The sequence below is a fragment of the Ambystoma mexicanum genome, chromosome 2p (genome assembly GCF_040938575.1).
Source record: "Ambystoma mexicanum isolate Mex_15411 chromosome 2p, UKY_AmexF1_1, whole genome shotgun sequence".
NCBI lineage: Eukaryota > Metazoa > Chordata > Amphibia > Caudata > Ambystomatidae > Ambystoma > Ambystoma mexicanum.
The window spans coordinates 150,500,644-150,527,280 of record NC_090923.1 but is presented as its reverse complement, the minus strand read 5'-3'; the positions used below and the strand labels follow the sequence as shown (position 1 = coordinate 150,527,280).

The 26,637-nt window shown below is 43.5% G+C and overlaps 1 protein-coding gene across 1 annotated transcript in view; it reads left to right on the top strand.

Moving 5' to 3' along the window:
* Positions 1 to 26,637, top strand: part of KLF15 (KLF transcription factor 15) — a 56,626-nt gene that overhangs the window by 16,808 nt on the left and 13,181 nt on the right. The window contains exon 2 of the mRNA XM_069643396.1: positions 3,976 to 5,089. Coding sequence (XP_069499497.1) covers positions 4,047 to 5,089 — 1,043 coding nt within the window. The 5' untranslated portion in view covers positions 3,976 to 4,046. The remainder of the gene's footprint in view (positions 1 to 3,975; positions 5,090 to 26,637) is intronic.

The window sequence follows — 26,637 nt, the reverse complement described above, 5'->3', positions numbered from 1 at the left end:
GTATTACGCGCTTGCCGCTTTAAAGCCCAGCGTATGCCAGAGTTACCTATTTGCAGAAGAGAAACACCCTTGGAGTTGATGACCCACCAAAATTAGTTTCAAGTAGGAGTGTACCGAATAGTAGATTTAAGTATTCAGGCGAATAACGAATAGCTGGAAAATTATTCAGCTGGTGTCGCATAGTGGCCATTTCAATGAATAAAGTTTTGTAGATAAGAAAAACACCTTGTTAATTAAAAACACCCTTTAAAATATGTACATCTTCTTTTAATTGCATTTCATTTCTTTGTTGTCTATAGAAGATGTTTGTGAAAACCATGAAAGGAATACATTATCAGAAAAAAAATTATTCAATGACAGGACAATTTGTATTTTTGTGCATTAATAGGTGCCGCTTGTTGGGCAGGGCCCAAGTAACTAAGACTAGCCAAAAGTATAGCATGTATGTATGCAAACACTGTGAGGGGAGACTGGGACGTGTCTGCTGCTATTTTCAAATGTTCCCTTTGGACCTGCCCCCATCTTTAGCCTTCTGGCTCCAGCAAGGCACTGAAACACAAAAGGAGCAATGACATCAGCGGACCCCCTGCTGACTGCTGACATGCTACTGAGAACAAACCTTTGAGATGCTAAAGCCATGCTTTTCACCTGTGGTATTGATTAGGAATGGGGCATCTGAAAAATGTCTTTTCAATAATAGATAGTAGTTTTCTTTCTTTTTCTGGTGGGGCATGTTTAAGTATATAGGGATGGCTGAGTCCTCAAAAGTTCTCAGCCGACCCTATAAGTAAGGGACAGTACTGATTTTCAGATCCATAATTGTCATGTGCATGCTTATTTTACTTATTTGTTTCACATCTACCTCAATTTGGTTCAATGTTTCTAAATTGTTACCTATGTTTCGATATTTCAAGCACATCTCTGCCGCAGGCACACTTCCAACTGAGCCATCTTACATGCTTCATAACCTTGGCCTGCAGGCTGAATACAATTATTTGCTGCTATTTCGCTCAGGTTTTGGAACGTATTGGTATCTCTGCAACATATATATGAATCCACTTAATTATATTATTTGGATTGGGAATTGGTGGGATTGGAATCCTTTCAGATTTCTCACACAGTTCATCAGCAAATCATTAAGTGCCTAAAAAATACTACTTTCCAATAGTGACTCCATAAACTATTGTTTCAGCTCAATTGTTTTTAACTGGTAAATACAGGGGAGACCAGAGATGCATTCAAATTTTGAGAGTGCTTGTTCAGCACACTCCTCCCCAGCAAGTCAAGAGATAAAAGTCTGTCCAGCACATTAAGGGTGGGGACTTTGCACTTTCACATCTCTCTGCCTGTAGTCCATCAAAAACTATTGTCAGCAGCATTTTTTTAATGATTCTTTTAAAAGAATGATTCATGTATTTTGTAGAGGAAACTATTCTGCTTCGAGTGGTAACTAATTAAGCATTCGGCCGAAGCCGAATATCTCATTTTCAGCTGGAATTCGGCCGAATAATTATTTGAAGTCGAATTTCGGTGCACCCCTAGTTTCAAGTGTAATAACTAGATCTTAATTTCATTGGACGTTTTTGCCCAGCGCTAAATACCACCAGACAGGCTGCTTCAAAGAGCTATGGTGAAAAGTGGATGTAACGTAGATGAGAAGGGAGATGGAAGAAGCTTGGGCGTGAAATGAAGACCTGCAAGTCTAAAGCTTATGCCCTCCTGCTCCAATGCGCAGACCCTATGTCTGGGGCTGTGATTGGGTTGGGATGGAGATGTATGCTAGCAATGAAACTGTTGACCTTTATGGGCTCCTTTTAAGAATACAGCATTCTCTACACTGGGCAATGTAGGCACTATCCTAAACTTGGCATGGGGCCACACTGCAGCTTTTGGGACCCCATTGACATCTTGGAAATCTCAAGACTGCTACGCTGATTCAGATTTTGTATTCACTTGCTGCTCTATGGGTGACAGAATAGCATAGATACCTTACCCATTCAATACTTGGCTTCCCTGCTTAGAATCCAAATAAGGGTATCAATAAGTTCAAATGTAGTGTCAGGTTTTTGTGATGATGTAAAAAGCAATGAGTTACATTTATATTGAATTCTTATAATTTACGTAAAGTCACATTGCTCTGCTTCTAACTCTTTAATAGTAGATCTGATTAATATATTATCAATACAAGTTTACTCAATTTATCAATCTCGGAATGGTAAAGGGATGAGGCAGCCCTCCCAGGATTCAAACCCATGCTTGAAGGTTGTACTCAGCCCAATGAAGAAAGCACTTAATCCACAGAGTTGTCCTGCTGGCTTTAAATGCCTGTGAGAAATGAGATATGAGAGAAACAGTGATTCATTAAGTTAATAAAGGACTTTAAGTACTAAACATATGAAAGGGCAAAGAAACTCTGTCTGAATCCCAGCTTCCATGATTCATAAAATAAGTACTGATTAACTGGTTAACTTATATTATCCAAACGAGTGGCCATGCCAAGGTAGTTATTAACTACACCATTACCTCCACATTGCTTTTGCCTCTCTAGACTCAACGCAAATAAAAATGTCGACGCCAAAGAGTTTTATTTGGTATGTTGACAGATTGTTTTACTAGCTGACTTGTTTGTCTTTGAGGTTGTTGTAAGGAAGTAGTTTGCATATTTAGTTATTGAAGTAACACCAAAAACCTGAAATGTGTTGCACTAGCTGTAATAGACTAGGTTAAAAATGAAGCACTAATAATGAGGAGGCATAGATAGCTAACACTCTACTGGATGCAATGTACATAGTAAAACAAAGTGTGTTCCTTTTTTCACGAAAAAAGGAAGTTTGTCAAAGTGTATGTATTTGTATGAAAAATTACTTTTTGGTTTCTGACTTCATTATTTAAATTTGTTAAGGGGTACTCCAAATATGGAGGAAAAAACTTCACCACCACCACCTTTAATCACTCCTCCACACGCTGCTCCTGGGTTTATTGGTTGTGATGTATTTACATCTGTGCATTTGTATCTGCATACATTGCCCGTCTTTGCATCTGTGCATTTCTATCTGCATGCATTGCCAGTCTTTGCATCTGTGCATTTCTATCTGCATGCATTGCCAGTCTTTGCATCTGTGCGTTTCTATCTGCATGCATTACCAGTGTTTGCATCTGAGCATTTGAATCATTTTTTTTAAAAAAACGGGGTGCAACCCACCCCCACCGAACTCACCTCCATTTTTATGTTTTGGTAAGCCCTTATTTTTTTGTAACATCTTTGCTGCTTGTTCCCTGAAAAATGAGCAACACCTTTGGAAATGCAGAGAACCAAATTCAGTGGATGCAAGTGCATAAACATCACTGATTTGATGTTTTTTTTCTTCATTGATAAATAATGTTAACATCTTGTTATTGTCTCCCTGTTTAAAGTTTCTATTTTTGAAGCAAATTATGTTTGTCTATTATTTTCAGGTTCCTTCATTTTTGAAGCAGTACTTTCACTGCGTCCCATACCATACACACGGTTCATAGTTAGCTGATTATTACTATTTCTGTGCAACTTGCCAGCTAGCGTTACCATGCTTCATAACATGAGGCAACTGTCAACCTCCCACTCACCCCTCCCCCATTTGCCCCCCAACCCCCCACCGTGAGCTGCTTGACTTGGGCTCCTGCCTGGCCCAATGTCACTGCCTGAGTCAGTAACACTTCCACTGCGTCGCTGGATAAGGGTGACTCCACCAGCTCAACAAGTTCATTGTTGTGAAATGATTTTGGAAAGAAATATGTTGCAAAGTTGGTGCAACTTTTGGAAAAGCTGAGGCAATCGTAAATCGCTTAGGTTAAGCAATGAATAGATTGTATCAAAGTTTGCATGTAAAGAGCATTGCATCCGCAAAGCTGGACCACAGAGTTACTTTGTGCGTGCAAGTGGCAGGAAATGCAGTATCCTGACTTCTAACAGCTTCTTTGTGTTCTCTCTCTCTGCAGGTGTTCCTTGCCTTGTTCTGGAGCTTTTTCTGGCCTAGGGAGGTGGGACTTCCAAGAGGCGTTCTCTAGGAATGGTAGACCACTTGCTTCCTCTGGATGAATCCTTTTCGTCTGCAGCGTCCCCCGTCAGGTACTTTGGGGGTATGCTGACCAGTGGGCGGACCTACCAGATGTTGCCTTCACCCATGTCGGAGGACGACAGCGACTCCTCAAGTTTTTGCTCTTGCTCCAGTCCTGACTCTCAGGTCTTGAGTTCCAGTTATGGGAGCTCGTCCAGTGCAGAGAGCCAGGACAATATCCTGGATTACCTGCTGTCGCAGGCCTCGCTGGGCAACACGGGCGAAACGTGGTGGGAGACAAGGAGGCCAAGTCCCGTAGTGAAAGAGGAGAATTTCAATATTCCTGATTTTTCGGTGGATATGGAGGACTCAAGGGTATTTCAACCAACACTTGAGGAAATTGAGGAGTTTCTCGAGGAAAATATGGAGCTGGATGTAAAAGGAGAAACGAAACAGGCGTCCAAGGATGTGCGAACTTTCAGCCATGTTTCTGCGGCTGGGGAGGGACCTAAAGATGACAGTGCACCCGACTCCTGTTTAAAAGAATGCAAGCGTGAGGAATCCATTACCACAAGTGAAGATGCCGGTTCCTCTGGTGAAGTGGCAGCTGTCGAAGGAGGAATACCGGTTATTCTTCAAATTCAGCCTGTACAGATCAAACAAGAGTCGAGCACGGCTCCTTCTTCCCAGCCACAATCTACGGACAACATTAAGATCGCACAACTTCTCGTCAACATTCAAGGGCAGACCTTTGCCCTTGTGCCTCAGGTGGTCCCGTCTTCCAACTCGAACCTCTCGCCCAAGTTTGTGCGGATAGCGCCCGTCCCCATCGCGGCCAAGCCAGTTGGGCCAGGCAGTGGGCTTCAGGGCCAGGCGGGGATCCTTGTGGGCCAAAAGTTTCAGAGGAGCCCTGCCGCAGAACTCATCAAAATGCACAAATGTACTTTTCCTGGATGCACCAAGATGTACACCAAAAGCAGCCACCTCAAAGCCCATCTGAGGCGGCACACGGGAGAGAAACCGTTTGCGTGCACGTGGCCTGGCTGCGGCTGGAGGTCAGTATACTTATTGTACTTGTTGATATAGCTAAACAATATATTTGAATAGTTTAATAGCATCACCCAAACAGTCATCAATACATGATGAAGAACCAGCCTTTAGGAAATATCTTTTCACACTCACACGTGTGCTCGAACAAGAGTGATTACTTCCTCTCTCTCATGTATGCCAGATACCCATGTGTCTTTTGGGTTTTCCACACCCAGTCCTCTTTTTCTTTCTATTTATTCTACTGGTTGCTTGCTAATTCATCGATATAGGGCCTCATCACGAGTTAGGCGGTGTGGTAAAAAATTGTAGTTCTTCTGTTTCGAACACTTTTTTGGCAGTAACGGAATAACTGCTGTTTTAACTGCACCGCTGAATTCCGAGTTTGGCGGTAAAGTGGAGGATGCACCGCCAACAAAATGCTGTTAAGTGGATACTCCGCTTTACCACTACAAATCGGTGAACTCATTATGGTAGAATTATAGCTTGCAGTAATTCTACCAAAATCCTCACGATGGACCCCAAAACTGGGAATTAATACTGTCTTGCCACTGCACATAACCCAGAGGTAAATCTACGCGACCGAGTGATGGTAACACGCACCAATTCAGGGAGTCGTGCAGCAGATTTACTGCTGAATTTCAGCCAACATCATAACGAGTTGTCTTTTTACGAATTTCACGTTCAGCAATTTACATTTATTACCTCACTCTTTGAAGGTGGGTGATTCGCCCCCCACATGTTATTGACCCGCTCTACCCTTTGCCATCAACCTACACTAAATTGAGCTTAACCCCCGTTTTCCCCCTTGCGTTTGCACTTTTGTGTTCGTACTAAAAATTCAAATTGGCAAAGGTGAAATTGGGGCAACAAGCATCCTCTCAATCTGGGATTAAGAGAGATATAAAACCAGGTTTAACAATCCTGGGTTTATAATAGAAATAGCAGAACGACAATTCCCAGAAGGCAAAGATGTGCCTTCTTCCCCGCTTACAGCAGTGCAAGCACCAGGAATCCAATGTCACAAGTGAAGCTGGCAGTTCCGATGGGACCTATGTTCATTTATCGACGGGTCTTTTCGAAGTTATTTCTTTTTAAAACGAATCGCATTGTTGTTCTTTAACTTTTTGCGGGGTTCTTCCTAACCCCCTGCCCCTATCTGTCTAACACTATTCCCTACCTCCTACCCCTTGTATACCCTTCCCCACTACCCCTTATGTTTTTCAAAGAGTTTTTTCAAGAGAAACAATTTTGGCAAAAAACACATTGAAAAAATGACTGTCGGTAAATGAATGTCGTACCATTCAAATGACATGGGGCACATTGGCATGTATGATAGTATCTGTATAGCAGCGTTCACATGTAAGACTTGTTCAAAGTGTTAAGAAATGAGCAATGTGTTGTGCCGGCACAACAATAGCCCAAGTAGGAACCACAGATGATATGCAACACTTAACCAACATACTCCCACCACATCATACGCAAGTCCCCAAGCCACTGTGAGAGAAAGGAAACTGACACCCCAAGCACTGTCCAAGAGCTCCACTCCTTCCATGCTCCCCTTGGACTAACCCGGATCCAGTGACTGACAAACTTGAAGAACCATGAAATGACTGCACATCCCTAAGGAAAAAAAATACTAAAGGAGCAGGCATTAGCGTCTTAAGATAAAATTGTACACCAGGAAGACCAGTTCATATGTGTCAAAAATGCAGCACTCAGTACTAAAGCAAGTGGGCAGTGCCGGAGTAAATGCTGTGGAGGCCCCCCAGGCAAATGATCTCCTAATATGTTTTTAATTTTCTGCACTGCTTTATTTTGAACAGTTTTTGCAGGGCTCCTATAAGGAGCGGGGCCCACAGGCCAGTGCCTTCTTGGCCTAATGGGTAATCCGGCACTGGAAGTGGGGACCGCATCACACGGTTTGTAATAAGATAAATGGCAAGAAATAATGCACATATAGATGGTGGTATTAGAAATCGAGGGGATATATAACCACTGAGTAGAATATAAAGTTAGATAAAGTCATGATCTTTAATTTAGCAGGCAAAGAACGGTTAAAAACACATACACACACACAGGCAAAAAGGCACGCTAAAAAGGAGCGTCATAAATCTAGCGCCACTAGAGTCACCTACATGCACTATGCCCTTCAGCACCTGACCTCTGTGACGTCAGGTAGGGGCAGGTCAGCCAGCCAGAATGCTAAGTGCAGATAAAGTATAGATTTTTATTGGCTAGCTGCATGCACCACCAAAGCTGACTTTAGTGCTAAAGTGACACTCTCACTATTGGTTTCTAGAAGGGCACCATAGCACACACTTCTAAACCATTTCAGTGCTTAAAATATAATGACAAAGGAATCTCACTGGTCTTGTTTCTGAAGCATCAGCAGCTTTGCCTTCTCGCTTTGATCGGGTCCCTGCCCTACTGGCCGCAGGAAAGCATTATTAATGATCACTCAGAGTGTAAATGACGTCCATTGGGCGCACATGTGCCATTGGCTTCCCGCTCTTCTTCTAGTCTCTCCGTGAATGCTATGCCTGTAGAGCTGAGGAAGTCAACCTGTCACCTTTCAGTAGTGTTGGCCTACAACTCCCATCAGCCCTAGCCAGCATACTCCATAACGAGGGATTCTGGTAGTAGTAGTCCAAAACACCTTGATGGTGTCAGCTTGGCATCCCCCAGAAGAACGTGTCTGCAGACACCTCGACAACCCACCTTAAATAATTCCTAACCTTACGGTCTTAATGTTTTAGGAGCTTCTTCAAGGGCTGTCATTCCAAGTGAGAAGGATGCATGGTGAACCAGAAAGTGCAGATTAACTAAACGTTTCTGGCAGTGTAAAGAGAGCTGATGTGTCCTGAAGCAAAGTAAATGTTACAATCATTTGCAATCCATATTGTGACTCACAAAACGCAGTGCATGTCGTTTAGCTCCATAATACATCATGTTTTAATTTTTTTTTTATTGTGTGTATAGTTATAAAACTTTAACACCTCTTTACAAAAGACAACTACAGGTCCAACAAATGGTGACGATACAATACATATTCAAGTTTCAATAAAGGAGAAAAGGAAGATAGCTCAGAAACACACAGATACACTAAAATACAAATACATAATACAATATGGCATTGTTCCCTTTCTATGGCATAGTTTGGTATGATATAATATGATAGGTTATTTATAACGCACTTAATACCCAGAGTTTTCTAAGTGCAGACCCGGGGATCGAACCTGTGGTGCTCCGTGTCATTTTGCTTCCAAGGCGAGCACGTTGCCCCTGAGCTATCCTCCCGAGACGCATTAAAGTCTTTGAACTGCTAGCATGACCGCTATCTAGCCACTTGTTACTCCAATCACGGCTCAGCTGCTTCTATAGTGCTTCCTGTTTGTACACTTCCAGATCAGCCAATCGGTTGGCAGACACCATCCCGCTCACCAACCTTGTGTTCCGCGGGGGCCTCCACCCAGTTAGTGCTTATGGTCCTCTAACTCTAGGTTGCAGGGAACTCCAATCATGGCCAATTTCATAAGCAAGGGAGGCTACATAGCCCCAGCCGGCCTCCAGGTTTCCTCTGCACAGCCAAAGGCACCCGGCCCGCCCAGCTCCGGTCTTGTGAGGATAATATGTAACACAATACACTCATATGTGGCAAACATCAATGCACAGGGCAGTCGGCCAAAAGTCCTGCTACCTAGAAGGAGTCTTGAGTTCCACTTCTCAGAGTTTCGGCGTAACTCAACGCCCATACCCCTGTTCTGCTGAGATCACCCGAGCGTGCACCAATCGTGAGGGGCCTACCTCACAAGCCACAATCAAGGTAACAGTTCAAAATATGCCATATCATTTTAAAAGGACCTTGAACCCTAACCAATCGGCCCCATAGAATGTACTGTTTGCATTGGGTGTGTGCAAGCGCTTTGGTTGCACGCGGTTATTCAATTGCATAATAGGCCTATGGGCATGCGGCGGCATGCCCCTGCCTGAGCATCAGTCCTGTTGCAACACCACTCACTGTTCCCTTCAATGTATATAGTTTAATATGTCAACGTGCGTGAACACGCCCAGATCTTCACGTGTTACTGTGCCTGGCTTTGGCTAATGACATAAACACTACAACTTTTATTCACACCTCCAACCCGAGACTCTCCAGGCAGTCACTTTGGCAACTATAACTCTGTCATTGGTCATTTTGTAGGTATTTCCCCCATACCCAGTTTATTCCAATGATAAACCTACACACTTGCCACAATGAACCAACATCTACTCAAATAACTTTAAAAACATCCGAAATCAGAATATCCTAAACACACATTGACCTGCTTATTGGAATGGTCCAATTGACTCAGCCCATCAGGGACGAGGGTTCTTAGCCAATTCTGGGCACTATTACCTGGTATTTGATTGGAATTCCCTTTCGTGCCTGGCTGAGCCAAGCTCAAAGCTCTGGGGCATACTGCTGTTCCTTCCCTCCACCTTCGAAGGCGCTCATCACCTACCCTGTCCGCCTTTCCTGGTCCTCTGGCTGGACTTCTCCCCTGCTCTCCCGACTTGCTTCAGCGTCCTACTGACCCTTCATGCCATATCATGGCACGCGAAGCCATAACGACATAGCCATATTGCCATCACCACACCAAGGGGTTTGGAAACTGCTCCCACCCCCACAATGCATGACCTGTTTTCTTCAGTAAGTCATGCCACCGATCAGACCCGGCCTTAGGGGTGGGCCGCCCGGGCGACTGCCCGGTTTGCCCTGCCGTTAGCCCCCCACCACGCCATATCCGGGGGAGTCTTTCAAGGTCTCCCCCGAGCTGGCGTGGTGGGAGAAGGCGTGACAGGGGCCCTATTGTAAAATTTGGAACAACAGCACCCCGCCTGACCTGGGGCTTCTTGAGGGGTGGGGAGGTGCCACATTTTTGTTTTGCTGCTCAGGGCGCTGCTGTCGCTAAGGCCGGCCCTGCCACCGATGGGTGCTAATAACCTTACCATCCTGGGGCAGTGGAATTACTGGTACTAGGTGCTTGAAGCCCTCCTAAATACCTTTGTTGAGGACATTAAGACAGGCTTCCGGGTCTAATGCCTAGGATGCCATATCCCAAGGGCACTTATGCTTAATTAAAGCCACTACTCGAACACCTTGAACAACAAAATACAAATTTAAATATATATATATATATATATATATATATATATATATATATATATATATATATATATATATATATATAGGCCTCTAGAGTATTCTATTAAATACAAAGCAACAATATCATCATCCTATTCTTATATTTAAAAATCATTGAAAGAAATACCTTCAGAAAATCTTCCAATTAATTATTTTCCAATAAGCGTTAATTGGGGAGGCGGGATTGCTGTGAGCCCATTCCCCCACATTTAAATGGAAGCAATGTATTTGCCTCCCTTTTTACCGCGCAGCCAGATTAGAAGTACTGATTTATATTGGGGGACATAGCTACAACAAATGGCTGAAGGCTTTCCTTTCAGAATCTTTTTAGCAATTATCGCTCGCGGAATTACCGGTTATTCCTCCATAATGGGGGATAAACGTAACTGGTAATCTTTCAGATTGAATGCAGTTACTATTCAGTTTAAACACTTATTACAAGTTTGGTAGTATTACAAGTATGGTAGTAACAGTTAACAATGGCGGTAACGGACAGGTCTGTTGGTGAATTTTGTAATTGGAGGGGTGTGAATATTTCACATTATTTGCCAGTTTAAACATGTTTACACTGCTTATGCCCAAACATATTTCCATGCAGACTGTACCAATAAATACCAGTCTTCTTATAGAATAAGGGTCTGAAACATTTGCCTCTGCAGATGTTTTAGACTGAAACTCCCATCAACCATTGTCAGCATAAAATCCTGTTGTTGCAGCAACCCCTCTCCAACCGACGGCCACACACCCACCAAAATATGCTCCCCGGCACAGCCCAGCACAAACCCATTAATTCACAAAACAGTCACTTGCTCATTCACACACAACATTCACACAGTCATTCACATCTGCACCTATACATCTTACAGTCACACATTTAATAATTCTTTGAAAAAAATGTCTTACCTACATGCAGACCCAGTCTTGACTCTGTGCAGCATTATGCTTTAGGATACCCTACTTTAGCATGTCCCCTAAAAAAAAAAGAAATTGCAGCAATCAATGCTCAGGTGAAACATTGATGTGGCGGCCTTCCTACTTTGAAGTGAGCTTGCACTTGCTAATTTTTGCAAGATGAATACTAACACTACCCGGAAGCTGAGCCCTGCAGGGGAGGAGCCAGAAGCCCTGCCACATCCAGTGATTTAAATGCACAGGGCACTCAATATTGATTGTTTTGGTTTTTGGCTGTGGAATCTCCATGGGTGGGGGGGACAACACTCCTTCCCATATTGTTCAAAGCGAACCGGGGCAACTGCAATGTCTGCCTCCATGTACTCTTACGCTTCCAACAACAATGGAAGCTCACTTGTACACCCCGCTGTGCTGTACCACAGTGGTTAGATAGAAAACTCGAGACAGGTTACGTTGGTTTAGAGCACTGTAGGGATTCTGCAGTGCAGAGACACTTACGGCCCGATTCATGGAATATTTGCTCAGTTCAAAGTGAATTTGCACTGAAGTGACTTTGCACTGCCGACACAAAACCTGATTCATGGAGCCGTGCAGGGTGTATTTTTGCCGTGCAATATCCGTGCAAAGTCATTTTGTGCGGCAAAAGTGACAATGTGCTTACTTGCCCAGCAGAACAGGCCGCGGATGCGGACACAGGCTACTATGCTCGCTTTCACCCCTCAAATAATCTGGGTATTACCCTAATATATTGCAGCCAGAAATCCCAAGGCCGAAAATGCCGAATTTCGAAATACGCATTTCAATGCATTTATATGTGGGGGGTGGGTTAGGGTAATACATATTGAAAGGGGAGAATGGGGAGGCAGCAGGGGTCTCACCCACATATAAGTGTGTTGAAATATGCGGGGGAAAAATATCACACAGATCCAATAAAATGAGCCTGCTAGTGCCAATATCGCTGTTCTGTGTATATATGTTCATGCTCGGACTTCATTACGAGCCCCTATGGATTTCTCTTTCCTCAGCAGGTATGCCCCTCTTCTGTATATGTGTCCCCCTCCTCAGTGGGATTGTTCCAGATGAGTTTATTCCTCAATCCCCGGTGTATATGCCTGGGCTTGGTGAAGGTAGTCCTCACTGTGTATATGTCCCTGCTTGGTGTGTACTCTCTCTACTGGGCTCTGTGCAAATGTGCCCCCTCTATACATTTCATCCTCATTTAAAATACTCCTGCTCACTGTTATTGTTATTGTTATTATTATTATTATTATTATTATTAGGGTATTTATTGAGTGCGGACCAAGCTTTAGGAAGCTACAGAGCGCTTTACAATCATAGGAGGAAGAACAAGGTTCGGGAGTATAGGAACAAGGGAGAGGGGATCTAGAACAGGTGAGGGGGGGCAATTGCCAGCAATGAGCTCTACACGTAACCAGAGAAGGAAACAGTGGGGGAACAGATCACCCCCTATAATGGTGCTCCCTGGTGTATGTATCCCACCTCTATGTACATGTCCCTGCTCGGTAGAGTGTATGACAGGCCTCATTGTATTTCTCCTCAGTGCATTTGCCCCTCTCTGTGTATATTTTCCTCATTATTTTCCCTACGACCCCCGCGGTCTCTCTTGCTACCCCTGTGGTCTCACTTGCTAATGTTATTTTATTTCATTTTTTTTAATTGAGGCTCCTGGGCTATGGCAGCAGCATGTGGCTCTTTGTTTCTGGAGTGGCGGCTGGTTTTCTGATAGCTATAGCCGTCAAGATAGCTCAGTGGGTTGAGCGCTCGCTGCTGCAATGTGCGTGTGATCTGCAGGTGACAGGTTCAGCTCCCGGCAAGGTCAACTCAGCCTTTCATCCTGGGAGATTGATAAATGAGTACCAACACACGTTTGGTGATATTGTATGTATATTTGTTCTATATGAAGCGCTTAAGCGTAAGTGCTAGATGATTACACTTCATTATCTTTTGACTTTGGACGTCTGCTTGCATTCACAGTAATTTGGTAAATGGCCCTTTAGGCGCTGATATTAGTGATACATATGCTGATCCATTCTTGCATTAAATGTATATCTCTTTGCAGTGATATCATAACCATATTTAACACTGTGTACTTAGAAACAATGCTATGTGATGGCACTTACTGTTTTGTCAAGGGGTGAAAGGTCGTGTTCCATCGCTTCCTGTGACGTCATTTCGGGTGGAGGTCAAATGACACTTCCTGTGATGTCCAAGGGTCGTCTGATGTCACTTCCTCTACCCCTGTCATTTTGGTGCAATGACGTCCCTGACTCTGCTGGCTGTTTGTGGATGGCACTTGGTGCAGTGTCATAGCATTGCAAGTTAATTGGAAAGAGTGGTGGGTGGGATAGTCCATTTCTTTATTTGTACAGTGTACTAAACCCCCCTCTTCCTTATAAGAATGCCTTTCCATGCCTGATTAGCCTCACTCTGTAGTCGCCCAGAGGCACACGAGCAGATGAGGCGCTTCCGTCACTTGGCTAATGCGGTGGCTCAATTTGCCAAGCTCCTAGACGGGTTTCTCTGAGCTATAAACATGAGCGGTAACTCTGCTGTCTCGCAGGCCCTATGCCCATGGCTGGCCTGTAGCGCGTGTGTATCGGAGGATGTGTATTTTTAACATGCCAGCTCACGCTGCAGCTCATCTAACAACACATGTGATACTCTCGCGTCGCGCGATCTTATCGCGATCACATCTCTCCTCGCGCTCTGCAGTATTTTTATCCTCTATGCCTTCTAGGCTGCTGGCTTCTTGCCACCGGAAAGACATTTTTTCGCTATAAAAAGCTTCACAAAGTGAAAACTACAACTTCATCCTTCTTGCAGAATCGACATAGGATGGCACCTCTTTTTCCAGCCGCTTGCTTTCATTTAGCAATGTAGTGCCTTCTATGACTTGTAGTTTGGGGCAAACATGAATTGGGCATCTGGATTTAAACATCTGAGCCCCAGTCATTTTAGTGACCCCCATTTCAATGAGCTGCTATCTTGGCTTGAGGACTGTACCATTAGTAGACCCTTTAGAGGACCAGCACTGCCAGGCCACTGGTCTAAATTTGACCCGGGCTACCCGGGCTTTTCATGAGCAAGAGTCATCACCGTTGTTCAGAGGCCTGTCTTCTGTTAGAGGTTCTTTTGGGGGGCAGAGTTTGACATGGTATTGGTCTTTTGGAGATAAAACATGTGGTGGGCAGATCAGTAGCGGGGCAACCCTCTGCCCTTCCCTGGTTCCACCACTGGGACAGATTCCCTGGGGAGCAAAACCACAAGCAGATTTATTGGGAAAAAGGACACATTTCTATCACCCTGACAACGCTTCGATAACTTTTTGAAATCCCCCCTATGTGGAGGTGCAGCATTCAACAATACCGAGCCCATGCAGAACGCGCTCTTTCCACCTATGCTTTCGAAACATCACCATGTTACTTAATTGAAAGAGTCAGATGCCAATGGGCTGGAGGAAGACAGCACTTGAAGTTGGAAATACGAAATAAAGTGACCACCGCGGTCCACTACCCGGTGGGCCTGGGATGAATTCTTTCCCAGTGGGAATGGGATCAGTTCTTGAAAAGCCATCAGAGAAGACAACATGCGCTAACGACGTACGCCTCTTGAGTTATTCCTCTGGGGCAACGTTGGGCGATTCTAGATAGTCAAAGCAAACTGCCACTGCTATTGATATGGTTCCCTCACTTCAGCACAATGGTGTGATCTTCGACAAATCGCAGTATGTTCCTGCCCTACAATATCTGTCAAAATAGGGTTTTCAAGCAACTTATCTCCCCCATCGTTGATAGAATAATGAAAATTGACTGGTCAGCACGTAATGGGCCTCATTACGAGTTTGAAGGGAGCCATGCTGAGTTTTACCCCCAAACTCGGGTCAGGGTCCCGCAAAATGGGACTAACGGGGCCATTCCGACCTTTGCGGACCCGGTAATTCCCATTCGCGGGACCCGGACCCGGTACGCCCCCATTCCGATTTGAGCCCATATAGGGCTCAATGGGAATGGGGAGGATGGTAATAACAGACCCGTGCGTAACGTCTGGTATGACCAGGCGTGAAGAGCAGCCCTGCAAGCAGAACTCGGAATGTGGCGGTAGAGTGATAACGTCGCCGGCAGCACTACCAGCGCCGTTATCACTCTATCACCAGGGTCGTAATGAGGCCCAATATCCTTATCTTTCATTTTAATTGCCCTAAACTCACTCGATTCATTTGTAAATCATGGTTTGACATGCCACTCACACCTAGTATCGAATCCATCAGCTGTTTAACTCGAAGTTAAGGACCTTAATTTCTTTGCAGTGAGTTTAAAGAAAATCAACCCCGCTGTTCCCCTTTAACACAGGAGGAACACATTTCAGCCGTAGTCCACAAACCTGCTTCGCTGCTGGGCAACGCAAACAGCACAAGTGTTAGACCTATTTATGGAATGCACATTTCTAGTCCAAGAAAAATTCCTCTTCAGCTCCCCCTGGGGGCGGGGGGATCCGTCACGAGAGATTTATCTGCAGCTTCCGCAGCTGCTTCCCCTCTGCCTTGAAAAGGGACGCAGCTAAAGAAGATCAGTAAAAATATTCCAAGATCTGCAAATTCTAATTCCTTAATGAGAAGCTGCATTACTGCACACACTGCAACCACACATATAACGATTTATTTCACTAGCTTACCTATTTAGACTGTTCTCTTAGTGCACCCTCAACCTTGGCATTTCAGTAGGTTGAGGCAAAGACGTAGCATACATTATAACATGCTCATGCATTACTAGGCAAACCTCTCAAGAATTCCCCCAGGGGTGCAGGAGACATAAACTGAGTACCCTAGATTTGCCCGATGGCTTGGAGCTCCACTTTCTTCATTTTTATACAAGTTTACAAATGACATATTTATCAACTTCAGCCGTTTCCGGCCATCTACAATGAGGGTCTTAATTTATTTATTTATTGTGCATTTGTAAGGCCCTTATACATCAAGTAAATTGTGTTTCAGAGCGCCCAAAGGGCTATAGGGAGGGAACATGGGAAAGAGAGGCAAATATAACAATGAAAGATAGAGGCGGACCTACTAGGCCTTGTGAGCATTCAAAGCGTGCAAGTGCAGAGATGGAGAATGGATGGGGGATGGTGGGTAAGTGTTACGTGTACCAAAATGGAAGTACTAGGGAGTAGGCAGCTGTTAAGTGACTTGGAGAGAGTGGTCAACTGCCAATAAATAAGTAAATGCAGGCCTGTGGTGGTCACAGGCCAGTGGGTGACAAGGCAAGTGCTGGGAGCAGGCGGAGGCTGAAGGCGATTGGGTGTGGGAGGCCAGGACCCAGGAGGACACATAAGGGCCCTGGTACCCAATCTCAGCAACTGTGGGGTTTAGCAGAGGAAGGAGGAAGGGAAGGAGGAGGTGAAAAGGAAGGTCTTGAGGAGCTTCCAGAATTTGAGGAGATCCGACTCAAGACGAAGAGGAAGCGGGAAGCTGTTCCATAGGAGGGAGCCTGCTGAGGAAAGTGATCGGCCACCAGCTCACTGTTTGGTGAATCGCTTGACACACAGAGAGTTGGTGCCGGAAGAACGTAAATATCTGGAGGGAGACTATTTAGTGAGAGTCAGTTGTAGATAGTGTGGTCCCCGGCCCCAGACAGCCTTATGGATGATGCAGAGGGATTTGAATTTGATCCTTGCAGCAACCGGGAGCCAGTGGAGAGATTTTAGGGCTGGAGAGATATGGTCCCTGGGCTTGAGACCAAGGATAAGTCTTGCAGCTCTATTCTGGATTAGCTTGAGGGCTCGTAGAGAGGAAGAGGGTAGATCAAGGAAAAGGCTATTGCAGTGGCCTAGCCTAGGGAGAACCAGAGAACTCGAGACATTGAGCTTCCAGGGGAAAGTGAGAAAAGGTTGAATTCCTTTGAGGAGGGGCAGTTGAAAATGGACCTTCTTGGCAAGGTCCTGAATGTGAGAGAGGATGGAAAGAAAGGAGTTGAAGATGACTCCAAGATTTCTGCCTTCAGATGAAGGAGAAGGGGGAAAGCCCATAGGAGATGGCCAGAGTGAGGGGTATAAAGAGGGAGCAGGTTCCCAATAGAAAGGATCTCTGTCTTGCTGGCATTGAGGCAGATATTATTGGATGTACACCAGGACTGGATGGCAGATGGGCAGTCAGGAATGATGGAGGAAGTAAGGAGAAAGTCAGAGGGAAGTTTGACGAAGAGTTGTGTCATCTGCATAACATTGGAAGTTGAGAGAGAAGGTGGAAATGAGGTGTGCATGCAAAGCAAGGTAGGTGTTAAAGAGCCAGGGAGAAAGGTTGCAGCCCTGGGGGATGCCGCAGGTGGAGATAGAGATGTCAGAGGAGAAAGAGCCCAGAATAACCTGGGAGGGACGGTCATTGAGGAAGGAGGTCAGCCAGTCCACTGCCCGCTCCGAGATACCTAGAGTATCGTGGAGGCGTTTTATGAGGATGGAGTGGTTGACCATATCAAATGTAGAGTAGAGGAGAGGTCAAGTAAAATGAGAACAGCTGGAGAGTTGGAGATAAGAGATGCGAGCAGTTCCCCACGGGTGTTCAGAAGAGAAGTTTGTAGGTCATCAACAAGTTCAGCATGCTGGGTCAGTTGGGGGAAGACCAGCTTCTCCATGAGTTTCCCAAGGAAGGGGGTGATAGATATCGGGCGGTAGTTGGCTGGACAAGATAGGTCTGCAGAAGGTTTTTTTAGGGGTGGCCACACAATGGAGTGCTTGATGGAGGAGGGGGATGATCAAGTAGCAAAAGAGTGGTTGTAGAAATCAGTAAGTGCGGGGGCGAGAGAGACAATGTTGTCCTTAATGCTTGAGGGAGAAGGGGTAGTCCTAGGGGTTTCTATAGGGCCAAGATTCCCAAAGAAATATAATCCCAACTATCTATTGAAAAAAGGAGAAATAAGACTGCAAAAATAAGAAGTGAACGGAAAAATGACAAACACCATTATAGCTCTCAACTGTTGTTCAATGCTAGAATCCTGCCCTCACATGTATTGGATAAGGCAATTCAGACTTTAATCCAACATTTTATCTTTTAGGCTTAAATATTTGAGCAAACTCAGGGACATACCCACCAAAAGATGGTATGTTGTTAGCTATGCAGTGGAATAGTTTAAGTTACATATTGCTACCATAGAAGTGTATTTATTCACAGTGATTCAAGGAACAGGTCGCTGACCATAGTAAGCTCTGAATTCAGAGGTCAAAGTTTTTTTGAATGCTGAACAGTGCTTTTAAAAGCCTACGGTGATAATAACACCAGTTGCGTTATGTGTAAACAAGTGGACAGCTATTTACAAATAAAATAGAACAATGATGTTCAAGGTACCAGAACTCACATTGGCTGAAATTGTACAGAAACAGAGACACAAATAAATTAGATGTATTAAATAAACTATTTGTCAATTCCATGTTTAGGCACTGCATTTTTAATGCTGCTCTTGAATCAGAGCTAAGTGCAAATCAACTGTGAGGAAGTTCAACATGTTTCAATTTATATTTTCACTTGAAAGATTTCATCAGGATATAATTTCTAATGTTAGCTTAAAAACCCATCTTAAATCATCTCACAATTACACTTAGCGTTGCTTAGCACATAGGCATATCAAGTGAAGCACACATTCAAGACTGTAACATTCATATTGAAGCATGAAAAACAGTAAGAAACAATACACCAGAAGACAAGCTTGCAGCATTGATTTGTTTATATAAAAGCATAGATAGATATGGACTATACCTGTTGTTTTTGTGCACTCAAAATTATCTGTACTTTTACTTTATCAAGAAAATTGTATTGATACATATTGAGAAGATTGTGGTGTTATTATTACCTGTGTCACGTTACTGTTGCTTCAAAAAGGTCATACAAGTGTTTATGACATTGTCTTATCAATTCCCAAGTTTTGTTATCAATTCCCAAGTACACAACTACCTTGTGAAGTCGTAGGATTTGTTAATTCAAAATTGTTTCCACCACCAGATATCAACAAGAAATTCCCTTTTTACTCAGCAAGTCTCTATGGAGGTCTACCTTAATTGCGATTGCCCTCTTCCGCTTCCATATATTGATTTCTTCTAAGAGACCACAATGCACCATTTTCCTCGCGTTGTATATTGCACCACCTTGCCCATCTTGCGGCCTTAGGACAAGCCGCTATCGTCATAAATTAAGCTTATAGAAACTCGGTCTATGGTAATAACTTCAGACCTCTGCCCCGGATCATATCGCAAGCTGGAATAATCTTATATAATCCTTGTAACTAGATCTTTGCCAGTATCCTGCTGTTCTGCGAGTGTGCCAAGGTGATAATCTTTTAAAACTTGCCATGCTTCATGCTGTGCCTCTCACTGCCCATAGTCCAGTTTTCCATTGGTTATTGCAGTGCGGGGTTCAGCACAACTATCTTTACTCATACAGAGCTATAAAGCCTTCCTTTGTTTTGAAGGTTCTCAACACACTTTGAGGCCCAGCTTCTTATTCTATTGAGACAGTTTTTCAATGCCTTAGCTGATGTTAGTTTCTTGCAAAGACTGTTGACATACGACTAATGCTTACAATTGTTCTCTTAAGCACAATAAGTTTAGCTGTAATTTTATCTCACCGTGGTTTGTACTGACAAATGCGATTTCCTGCTATTCTAAATGATTCTTAAATGTTTTCAGAATAGTCCTCATAAGCTGAACTAAATATCACTTCCACTTTGTTTAATTGGACACTTTTGTGAACATATTTTGCCATTTTGGCTTTCTCTTTAATATACACTTTATATTCCTTCAACTTTCCTAGACCTCTATGCCTCTATGTGTGTGTGTGTGTATATATATATATATTATGTATACATATATAGTCAGTGAAAAAACATTGTGAAACATTGTGAAAGGGACGTTATGTTTTAAGTTGCACTAATTACAGCCTATGGAATTAAGTGAAAAAACGTTGTTAAGGGGATGTTATGGTTACAAGTAAGACTCAAAACCACCAGAAATTCACCAGTTATGGTAAGCTAAGCAACCATAACTTCTGCTAAGACTATCACCCAGCACATCAAAGATTACATCACAAATTTCATTAATGACATCACTGATCCAGGAGAGAGCACATGCTTGGAAGACTATTAGCCTACCTGCTAATTAACTTCAAAAATGGCATCCACCTTGGCCATTCCTCCTGCCCAGGAGCCACTACGACCCACACCACCACCACCAGATGGGTGGCCTGGACAAAGGAAGAGGCGCAATGATGCAGTGGAAGATCAAGTGGACCTGGAAGATGAAATGGAGGACATGCCTACCTTCAGCACCCAGAGAGAATTATAGGTGTGGCGGTTCTTTAAGACCGTACGAGGGGTACCAAAGCTTTGGGATACCCATGTTGAATGCATGGAGTGTGGAATCATACTCAGTCGCGGACAAGACGGGCAGTACTCTTTCAGTACCACGTCCATTCACCGCCACACCCGCTCATACCACCGAGGTGCTCTAAGAAAGGCTGTTCCTTTCTCAGGAAGTAGTAGGCTGTCTCCCTCTACCTCATCTTCATCAATCGCTACTACCATCACACAGGATACTCCTGTGGGGCAGAAGACCCCACCAGCTACCTTGCAAGTCATAAAAGAGGCTATTGATCCATATCTTTCCAAGACAACAGTACTCTGTAAACAGTGAAACACACCACTCTGTTGGGGGGGCAGTTTCAAAGTGTGTTCAAGGCTGTAATCAAAGATCATGAGAAACCCTGCCCCTTACCTTAGATTTAAAGCATGCCCAACATCTACCCCTGTCCACCTACACCACTGTATCTGTGGTTGGTGACCTTTCTATCATTCCCCTCCACCCACCGTACTTACTGGCATCTCCTGCAGCAACAAAAAATAATACAACATCAAAAAACACCCCAAAAAAGGTTGCTTTTGGAGCCACCTTTCACAGTTAAAAATAGAACAAGAAACACAAATCTTATAGATTCCATCTGCTTTACATTTGTCAATAAAGTAGTTAGATTCAATAAGATTCACCAACATTTCCATGAACATTTTGTACTGTGCTAAATGAAGTAAAGGGCAACTGTATACTAGAGAAAAAAAGGAAAGAAACAATTTTCTGTCACAAATACCTTTCTCTAGCATACAAGAAGAACCATAATCCATGGACCTTCATAACTATTTGTGGTCTCTGCAGTCCCCTTTCCAAGACAGCCATCATTAAAAGCCTGGATGGCACATACACACCATTGCTCATGACAGTCCTTCTACGCTTTTTACTTTTATGTTTGCAACACTCCCTCATCGCCTTCTTTCAAATAGTCACACATCCATCCACCAATCACTTCCAAGAACTCTACATGTAACCCTATCAACATATTAAACTTCCACACACCAACCACCACTTAACAATGTTCTAGGGATCCTTTCTATCTGTATTTCCCTTACATATACAATAAAGTGTGCACTGTGCTGCTATATATGCACATATGCATTATGATGTAACAGAAATGCATGAATAGAAAAGGTAGTAGGGATGGGCAAGTGCTTATGGGAGCCCGGGAGGGAAGTGCCAAGTAATGCCAAGGTGTGAGGACACTGGATAAGTGCTGGGGTGGAGGACTCCCAAGTGTGTGGTGCACAGCCACCGGGTTGTAAGCCCGCAAGGGCAGTGCTGAAAGGGGTGTGTGGTGCTGGTGTCGACTAGGCATACAGCATAGAACCTGTGAAGTTCATAAGGGACCAGGCCACGAGTCTCAGTGGCAGTGGTATAAGTTAGCAGCAGAGTTTTGAGAAATGTCCAGAACTTAACCAAGTCTAGCTCAAGTCTTAGAGGAGCAGGTAGGCTGTTCCATAGAAAGAGACCTGCCTCTACTCTCTATTTGGAGAAGCGTTTCACAAGCAGAGAATTCGAGTTAGGCGAGTGGAGGGCTCTAGCACAGAAGTATTTAGGGAGAGAAAAGTTGAAGATGGCATAAACCTAGACCCAAGAAAGCCTTATTGATGATACACAGGGTCTTCAAATTAATTCTTACAGCCACCAGGAGTCAACATTAGTCTTGCAGCCCTATTCTAACTTAGCTAAAGAGGACATAGGGAACAAAGGGGGAGGTTGATGAAATGATTGTTGCAGTAGTCCAGCCTAGACAGGTCCAGGGCTCTGCAGATGTTGAGCTTCATTGGGAAGGTGAGGAAAGGTAAACATCCTAAAAGAAGGACAAGCTAAAAGTGGGACTTCTTGATAAGGTCCAAGATGTACGAACTGAAGGAGAGAGATGAGTCAAAGATAACCCCAAGGTATTTGGCCTCACAGGACGGTGAGGTTAGAGGGCCCAACTAGGGTGGCCAGAGGGTAGGAGGGAAACAGGGCATAGGCATCCCAATAAGAAACATCTCCATCTTACTGGCATTGACATAGAGATTGTTAGCCACCCACAATCCCTCAATGGCAGTCAGACAATCAGGGATACAACATGGGGAGCACAAAGTGGTACAGGGAAGTTTCAATTAAAGTTGTGTGCCATCGGCATAACACTGGAAATGAGGAGAGGAGGAGATCAGATGAGTCAGAGGGACGAGATAGATATTGAATAAAGTAAATAAACAACGGTATAACAAAACTCTTGAAATTTACTGAAAAATCCTTAGTTAAGGTTCAGTTAAGTTGTGCAGATTTAACTAAAGAAAACCCTTGAAATTCAGTGGATATGGGAAGTCATGACCAGCATTACCTGGCACACCTCCACTGCAATGCCCATGAGCACATGCATATTATAAGAAAAGGGAGTCACAATGACATACGAAATGGCATTATGGGGGCCATCAACGGGAGCACGCTGAGTTAAGCTGGTCATGACTTCCCACATCCGCTGAATTTCAAGGGTTTTGTTGCAATACATCTGCACAACTTAACTGCACTTAACTAAGGTTCTTCCAGTGAATATATACGTGTGATCAAGCACTTTGTGTTGTGAAATGTGTTACTGCTTTTCCCGTTTCCTTGTTGAGACCTGCATCAAATAAAAAGGTCCTGATCAACTGGGATCTGACATTCTGTGTGGTTTTTCACTGATGTTCAGTGTTCCTTTGAGTGTGGTCTTCACACAGTTTCTGTGTCTGTTTTCGGTCTCATATATATGTATGAATACAATGACATGGACTATGAGACCAAGAAACCCCAGGGCCACAACCTAGATGAAGAATTATACAGATTCCTAGGAACGTGATAGGGCTCAAGAGCAATCTAAGCAAAACATTGATCTGCCAAAGATGATCCCAGACTGAGGCATGCTTAGATCTTGTCTTTAGATACTGCATGACATTATTTATTTATTTTTACTAGAACGTACCTCACATTAAGCGGTTTTTGACAACTATAATCGTTCGCCCTGGGTCAGCTAAGCATGTTCGAAAAAGCATGTTTTGTTTTTCATTGCTATTAAGCTTAATGAGTTCTAACACGCTTTAAACCATTTCAAGATGGCGAACTTGTATAAGAGACAGAAAAGAAAGTGTGCACCACTCTCTACACAGAAGTCATAGAGTTGATGACTGTATAAATAGTACTTCTATTGTGTCTGTTGCCCTAAACGTGAACAAGCGGTCTGTTACCGCGAAACGCGTCATTTTTCGTGTTTGTTTCTCCTTTCCTGGACATTTGATGAATTAAAGTATTGATTTTTTGGCTGACACAACCTGGTTTCCTGCCTCAGTGTTTTGCTGTGATTATTGCAAGCAAGACTGTTTCCCGGAGTGCCTTCCGCCTTTCCTGGGTCAGGGTTTTCAACATATATATATATATATGAGAAAAGAGAGGGTAGACTGTAACACAGTCCTGGGCATAGAGGCACTCGGGCATATATATCTCACACATGCACACCCACACAGGGCAGATTGACCCAGTCAGCGATTGTACTATCACCAGAGGTTTGTTATTGTGCTCTAGCACCTTGAAGCATCTCATGTGCTAGATGGAATTTACAATAAAGATCTTGGACCCAAATAACCAGACAGACTCAAAGAATATGGCAAAGTACTACTTTATTATTAGCATAAAATAAAGTAGGGCAAACCTGAGAACCACATGCTGTAGTCCACACATTCACAACCAAATTTGATTACACAAAGGTTTGATACTTCGATGTGCGTCAGCTATGACGTCATCCTACATGGAAAATTGTAAAACCCATTGAAGGGAGGGGTTGGTTAAGGGAACATATATACCTATAATATGTATATTTATATATTTATTTTATTTATTTATTTCCATTTATAAAGCGCCCTAGGGCATCACGGCACTGTTACAGCATATTTACTTGGGTGCAGGCAAAACAGTGTGCAGTTCTCGGGTTCTAGATCATAATAGATTAGGCAGTAATCAGGTTCCTTGGTTACATGTATATGTGTTAGTGACACCATTGGCTGCCTCTTATCTGTTAGGCATGCCTCAACCTACCTCTAAGTACGTTTAGTACTGATTATTGCAAACTAATGGCAGTGGGTTGGGCTTTGCAACATTGTATAGCATGTTGCCACATAGACCCTCTGATTGGTTGGCCTGCTTTCCCAACCTCGGACCTTCGGCTCGTTTAGAAGCACGTAAGCAGAATGAACCCCAGGTGCTGCGAGTAACCTCAGACTACGCCCCACTTTCCCAATTAGTCCATCATCTCTCATCGGTCCGGCCCCAAGTTAAGGCTTCTCCTTTGATCTGACCTTGCAGCCAGCTCTCTTTTCATGGACTTTTAAGGGAATGCAGGTACACCACTATCTTCGTCTAGAGCTTAATGAATAGCCCTTGTGTTGGACGTCTGAATCACGTGTGAGGAGACAATGAATTTGTCTATTTCGACCTTCTATTTACTGCTATTTGATTCAATTGTACTGGGTGCTGTGACTCTTTGCGGCCTCTAGAGACTAGCTCACTCCACCTCGTACAGGCTCTTTGCATCTTTAATTGTTAAATACTTGACTTTTGCACATGTTTTCTTTTGTGTTTAATCTGAGAGAAATGTGTCTTGCGTACATGGCTTATCCATTTAACTCCCCTTATGCCTTGCAATTATTCCTGGAATACGCATCCTTGACCCTAGGCCAATAAACTCCTCTTTGTTCCTCAGACAAAGCTGTTTTTCGACGTCTCCTGACTCTGCAGCCCTGGTGTGCCTCTGAGGTTGCTTAATCAGTTTCAACACGAGTCCGGCATCCATCTTTCCATCATGGCTGCCCTAGCCATATTATGTTCTTCTGCAGCAAGCTTCTATATGTCTCAACTACCTTGCATTTTTGCATCTATGCACTTATTAGTCAAAAGGTTACTTTATCTTGTTTGCATATATGATTTCTTCACATTCAATTTCATGTTTCTCTTGTTACTCCAGTTACACTTTGTCATTTAAGTATTTTCATATGGTGCTTTTTCATATGTCTCCTTCATGACGTCACTCTGCCTTTGTTAGATTTCACTTATAACCCCAGGTTGTCCAGTGGTGTATGTTGACATCCTTCCACCACTTCAATGCAAGGGTACATTCAGTATGGTTGTTTGAGTGCATATGGTCTCTCATATACTTTCGATTTGGTACTGTGATGATACCTGCTGTCCGACATAGGGCTCTCCTCCTGCTGTTCCAGTATGATGAAGGTGAGGGGGCGGGAGCTAAGGATGACGTCTCCACCTGCATCTCTACATTATCATACCTTAGCAATCATTTATTGAGAGACACATCATTTCAACCAGTTCATTCTATTCCCAGTGAGGGTAATCTCTGATATCTGTATAATGCATCAACAATGTTTGCTGAAAGTTAATTACTTCTTCTATATGTTATTATTGGAAGGTACACTAATAGAGCCACAAGTACATATTTAAATAGCTTCTTTTCCAAGAAATACCACATGCCCTAATACGCCACAAAACTGGAGTGTTCACTTTGACACCCCAGATTGCAATAAGGTTCAGTAAATTCCTGTTCCATGACAGTGTCAACCATTGTCCAATGTAGTTTTACAAAGGTAGCGGGCGCCCCTCTCTCGCAAGAACAGACATGATAACCTGTTCAGTGGTTATTAACCACTTGAGAGTTCGCAGCCACTGCTTTTACTCACTGTGCCTTTCCAAATGTACATTATGATTCAACACTTTTTATTTAATGTAAACAAAAGTTACAAGAAAATTAAGGTAAAATATTCAGCATACGGTCACAGATGGAATGGTAGATTTGGAAACCAAAAATGAACATTTCCCAAATGTACTTAATAATGAAGCAATTGAAAGCACGTTTGAAGCACAAGGCTCACAAATCAGAATCTGTTATTTATATAGTGATATCACTAACGTGCTTTGCATAGAATGTTTTTATATAAAATTATTATTATCCAACTGGAACTTCAATCTCATTTGGTGACTTTGGAAGTATAAAAGATTGAACTTGCGACGTGTAGACTA